Source organism: Bidens hawaiensis, unplaced genomic scaffold, assembly GCF_021521415.1.
Source record: "Bidens hawaiensis isolate Kalapana, Puna unplaced genomic scaffold, B.hawaiensis_p1.1 tig00001336_1, whole genome shotgun sequence".
NCBI lineage: Eukaryota > Viridiplantae > Streptophyta > Magnoliopsida > Asterales > Asteraceae > Bidens > Bidens hawaiensis.
Genome location: NW_027491075.1, coordinates 91,753 through 97,833, shown reverse-complemented (window position 1 = coordinate 97,833; position 6,081 = coordinate 91,753). Strand labels below are relative to the sequence as shown.

Here is a 6,081-nt window from a genome sequence, read left to right as displayed (position 1 = left end):
AATAGTATCAATTTGGTTCAGGTCAAAGTAGACCACTTTACATAATTATCAAATTGGTTCGGGCCAAACTAGTTTTGGTTAAAGCAGACCACATTAAAAAAAATCAAGTTAGTCCAATTAATATAGACCATTAAAGAATCACCAAAAAAAATCATCAACAAACACACACATTTTCCCACTAAATCACATTTTAGACCAAAAAAATGAAATCTTTATAACCAAAAAACAAGCTCATTTACACTTAAATCAAGAACTGGCTTACCATATAATCTATCCAACAAAAAATATTTCCTCACAACATTCATGATACTTATCCGAAGCTGAAAACCGATGAACTTTCCCGTCCAACTCGATCCAACTCGATCCTGGACTCGTTTTTTCCACACGAAAATCTTTCATAATCGCCCGTATTCTTGCAACGTCACTCCACCTATTCGCTTCAGCAAACATATTAACCAAAAGCGTATAATATCCGCTATTACCCGGTTCCAAAATCACTAACTTATCAACCACAATCATTGCAATTTCAAGATTCTTTTGAAGTTTACACCCACCTAACAAAGAACCCCAAATAACCGCATTCGGTTCCATTCTCATTTCGTTTATCACTCGCAACGCATCTTCCAACAAACCCGCCTTGCATAACAAGTCAACCATACATCCATAATGCTCGATTTCAGGAACAATATGAAAATCTTGAACCATGCTTTGAAAACACCTTTGACCCTCGTTGACCAAGCCTGCGTGCGTGCACGCACTAAGCACGCTAATAAACGAAACCCCATTTGGCTTAACACCGTCTTTCACCATACGGTTAAACATTTTCAGTGCCTCGTTGGCGTACCCATGTACTGCAAGCCCTTCGATTATTGCATTCCAACAAAAAAGATTCTTTTCGGGTAGTTTATAAAACACTAACAAAGATTGATCTAAGTTTCCACATTTTGCATACATGTCAATCAGTGACGACCCGACATAAACATCGAGATTAAAACTATATCTCTTTATATAAAAATGTATCCTTTTCCCTATTTCAAGTGCCCCGAGATGAGCACAGGCTGAGATAACCGAAGCCATGGTTACTTCATCCGGAATAATATCGTGCGATGTCATATCATCAAAAGTTGTTAATGCTTGTTGGTATAACTTGTTTTGAGAGTAACAGTTAATCATAGTGGTCCATGAAATCAAGTCTTTTTGGGGCATCTTGCTGAACAAACCCTCTGCAGCCTCCACATCCTTTATTCTCGTGTACCCGTCGATCAACGAGTTCCACGAAGCAAAAGTTCTTTCAGGCATTTCATCAAACAGTATGCGCGCAGACGCTATGTCTCCAGCTCGGGCGAGAACCGAAACCATCGAAGTCCAGGCAAACACATCTCTCTCAGGCATTTCATCAAACACTTGACGCGCGTCAACGATCCTCCTGACACTTGCATAATAATCAACCAATGCTGTCTGAACATAGACATGATATTTGAATCCAAACTTACATACATGCCCGTTAACCGCTTCTCCGGTTCTTGATTGCGGAAGCAAACAACACCCTTTAATGAGAGATGAAAATGTGTAACTAGTCGGACTAATTCGATCACTCAACATTTTCGAATAAAACTCAAGAGCTTGAATTGGGTATGAACAGTACACACACGCTCGGATAACGGCATTATACACGAATACATTCGGGTTATCCATCTGGATGAAGGCCTGGATTGCATAATGTGTGTTATAAAAGGTGGAACAGGCTGAGATGAACTGGTTTATTATGAAGCAATCTTGATTGTAACTGTTCTTGACAATGCAGGCATAAAAAGACTCCAGTTGTGTCAAATTTGTGCAATTTTTTAAGTAACTGATTACGTTGTTCTTATTCATGGATCCTATGTGATTAGGAACAATGCCTGGGTAGAAGAAACGATGAATTGATTAAGTTTTTTTTGGTTCAGACATTAGGTCGAACACCATGTGTGCACTGCAAATATGGCAATGAATTTTTATGCGATTTGGGAGTGGGTTTTACAGATGACGTCTCGGTGCCTTGATATAACCCGAACCGATTAAATTAAAACCCGACTAACCGAAGTAAATCGATTTAATTAATGGCATGTTATCAAGAATACACATTATATGTCTGAAGAATGTAGTATGTAAACAAAGGGATTCACCGTGTTAATAGAAGATATTATTAAGTCATGAACCATAAGGGAATTACCGGCCTTCTCTTCATTGTTATCTTCATATCATGCTATTATTTAATTACAACTACTGCTCGATGTTCTATATATAAAACAACTTGGACGTTACACGTTACAAATAAAGTTCTTGGTGACATCGTGGTTCAAATTAAGTCAACAGATCACGATCTTGGAAATCATACCATTGCATCCAATGGAGTTTACAGTTGGTGGGGTTCAACTTATCAGAGTTTAGCTTTGATTGATAAAGAGATTATGACCTTATGTCACAATGGGGAAGAAGATACCGATCAAGTTTGTAACTGGATGGTCATGGCCGATGGTTTTTACGTCTCGGGTACTAACTATACATTTCCATATAATTGGGTGAAGAAGAAACGATGGTTCAACTAAACCATATCTTTATAATTATAACAAAGTTATATATAGCTCGTATTCGGATTTCTTTGTTCTTGTTTTTTATATTCATTATGATGTTAAAAATACTACAAATCGTTTTGTATACGCTAGTTAAAAAAGTAGCCTAATTTAAATTCTATATCAAGAAATGTATAAAAAAATTATACCTGGATATTCTTGCCGTGGTAAAGGCTTTTTGTCTTTGAGAGTAAACATTTGGGTTCAAAATATGACATGTGCGTAAATTATTTCTTGGACGTACGTATAGATGAGTGTTTATAGCTGTTAAAAAAAGATTATAAATTATATATACATGTTATACTCACTTTAGAGATGTTCAACGAAACCGGTTTCTGGAACCGAACCGGTGGACCCAAACCGGACCCGAACCGGTTCCTACCCGTTTTTTGTACGAACCGGACCCTATCTGATTCAACCCGATGATCCGTGACCGGTTCTTGCATTTCTGAGTGGGGGCGGGTAGGAACCTGAACCGAACCGGAACCGGTTCTGGAACCGAACCATCCGGAACCGGTTCCTAACCGGTTCTAGCCGTTGGATCGAATATAGCCGTTGGAAATCGTTTTTTTTGGCCGTTTTTTGACCGTTGGGGTCAAAAATAACCGTTTTTTGGCTCCCCCAAGCACCCCACTACTAGTATAAATAGGTATTTGGTGTCATGGGTTCATCACAACGCTCAAAACGCAAACCCGAACGCAAAAAAATACAAAAAAACGCTATTACAACGTTTTGAGTTCTCTAATCTCTTGTTTTCTCTTCTTCTATATTCATATTTGTTGTTATGGCTACCTCACAATCATCGGTTGGTCAAGGTTCCAACGCCGAACCAAGTTTCGTTCGTATTGTACCTCATAATCGTAATCAAGATATTTGGTGCAATTGGGATTTGGTTGAATTGAGTGACCATTCATTGAAGGCTCGGTGCAAGTTTTGTGGGATTTATTTAAACCCACTTTCGAATTCAAATTTGAAGAAACACATCGAAAAACCGTATTGCAAGGCGTTGAAAAAGAACATCGATTCACAACAAACGCAAATGGATAGTGAAGGCGGAATATTTACATACCAAATTGATCGAGTTCAAGATCGTATGGCGAAGTTTGTGATTCAAGAAGCTTTGCCGTTTAGCCACTTCGACAACCCTCGCTTAACCGCCATGATTCGAGATACGCTTCAACCACAATACACTCACGTAAGTCGTCATACTCTTAAACGTTATTGTTTAAAATTGTGGAAGAAGGCCAAAGAGGTACTAATTGCATATTTTGAAAATATAAATATGGGAATAAACTTAACTAGTGATGTTTGGTCGGCTCCACATGGTCTACCCGAATCTTATCTTTGTGTCACCGCTCATTGGGTAGACCCGTCATCGTGGGAAATGATGAAACGCACCATTGCTTTCGAACTCTTTGAGTATCCACATACAGGAGATAATTTGTTTGAAATTTTAGATTATGTTATAAAAACTTATAAACTAGAAAATAAAATATTTTCAATGGCATTTGATAACGCGTCGAATAATACATCGGCGGTTGATAAATTAAAATTAAAATTTACGCCGATTTGCAATGGTGTATTTTTTCACTCAAGGTGTGTTGCACATATCATTAATTTAATCGTGCAAGACGGACTTGCTTCGGATGAGGTTACATCGGTTATAAACGATTTTAGACTAATGATATATGAAGTTTTTAAGAAAAGTAAAAAAAGACAAATGGAATATAGAAAATTTTGTAAAGATACGGGAAGAAAAGCTTTGGGAGCTAATTGGGATGTACCTCATCGATGGAATTCCACTTGCATAATGTTTCAAAGTGCTTTGAAACAAAAAGAAACTTTACAAATGTTTCATTATAGTCTTGCCGAGAATGATTTGACAATCCCCTTTTCAAATGAGAAATGGGAAATTATCAATGACTTATCGACTTTTCTTGAAGTTTTTAAAACATCAACTACGAAACTATCGGGAACGTATTATCCGACAAGTCCCTTGCTTCTTTCGGAGTTATTTTTAATCGTTAACAATCTTAAAGAATTTGAAAATAAAAGTCCAATGTTTTCAAACATCATATTACCAATGAAGTTTAAATTAAAAAAAATACTTTCTTGAATTGCCACCGGTTTTTACTTGCGCCGCCGCTTTAAACCCAATGTTAAATGTTACGGGGGTTGAATGTGTGATAGACAAAATTTTTTCAGCCTTAGATATGCGTGAAGTTGACCCAAACTTTTCAACAGAGGCAAAAAATGATTTTAACTTGAATTTTAAATTTATGTATGACTTTTATTTAAATAAATATGGGTCAAACATACACATGCCTATGCCGGGGGGGTCTTCATCAAGTTCAAGTGCTACTAGAGTACGAGATCCCATGATTAGCCTTATGAACACCGTTCGCAACGTAACGGCTAAAAAACAAAGGGGTAACACCCCTTCAAGCGAACTAGGAAGGTATAGTGCAAATGATTACTCTACCGGTTTATCCGAAGAAGAATATGGCACTTTTGATGTTTTGGCTTGGTGGAAGGTAAAGGAAACCGAGTTTCCGATTCTTGCCACCATGGCCCGTGATTTACTAACCGTCCAAGCTTCTACGGTAGCTTCGGAATCCGCTTTTTCTCTTAGTGGCAGGGTAATATCGGTGAGAAGAACAAGAATAAATTCGGAGTCGGTGGAGATGTGCATTTGCTTAAAGGATCACTTGGACTCAATCGATCGTATTCAACACGTAACCACTCTCGAAGATAAAACACCACTTGATGTTCGAGTGCACGACGAACAAGAAGGCATTTCTACAAGTAATTCCGAGGAAGAAGTCGCCGCTCAATAATTACGACGAACAAGAAGGCTTTTCTAGAAATAATATGTCACAACTTTATATTCATAAGTTTAATGTTTTGTTAGTTTGTTTTTGAAGATTTTAAAACATGTAACCTTTTTTTTTTGAACTTCTTAAAGTAAATAAAATGAATTTTATGTTAATTGTTTTGTTTATTTTTCATGCTATACAAATACGAATCATAGTTTAGAATCCAAATCGCAAACGAAAAACGAAAAAAAAAAAACTAAATGCACTTGTATTGCAAATCCAATGAACAAGTTTACATTGTACAATGGTTACATATTTAACTGATGATGTTCCAACTGATGAAACTCTGCAACTGATGTGTCACTGATTCATATTTTGCATCAGTGACAACAAACTCTGCAACTGATGAATGTTCCCACTGATGAGTATTCCTCATCAGTGGCAACCTTCAGTAGTTGTCATCAGTGGCAACCTTCAGTAGTTGTCTTCAGTGACAAACATCTTCAGTAGTTGTCTTTTCTTCATCAGTTAATTGTTTATTTTTATGTTAATTGTTTTTTTTATTTTTCATGTTATACAAATACGAATCGTAGTTTAGAATCCAAATCGCAAACGAAAAACGAAAAAAAAAATAAAATTTTTTACACTGTAAC

General features: G+C 36.9%; 1 protein-coding gene across 1 annotated transcript; it reads right to left on the bottom strand.

Moving 5' to 3' along the window:
• Positions 1 to 216: 216 nt before the first annotated feature.
• Positions 217 to 1,875, bottom strand: LOC143571292 (pentatricopeptide repeat-containing protein At1g06143-like). Its single transcript, XM_077056756.1, has one exon. It carries the CDS (start codon positions 1,873 to 1,875, stop codon positions 271 to 273), a length of 1,605 nt encoding a protein of 534 aa, XP_076912871.1. The 3' UTR covers positions 217 to 270.
• Positions 1,876 to 6,081: the final 4,206 nt, after the last annotated feature.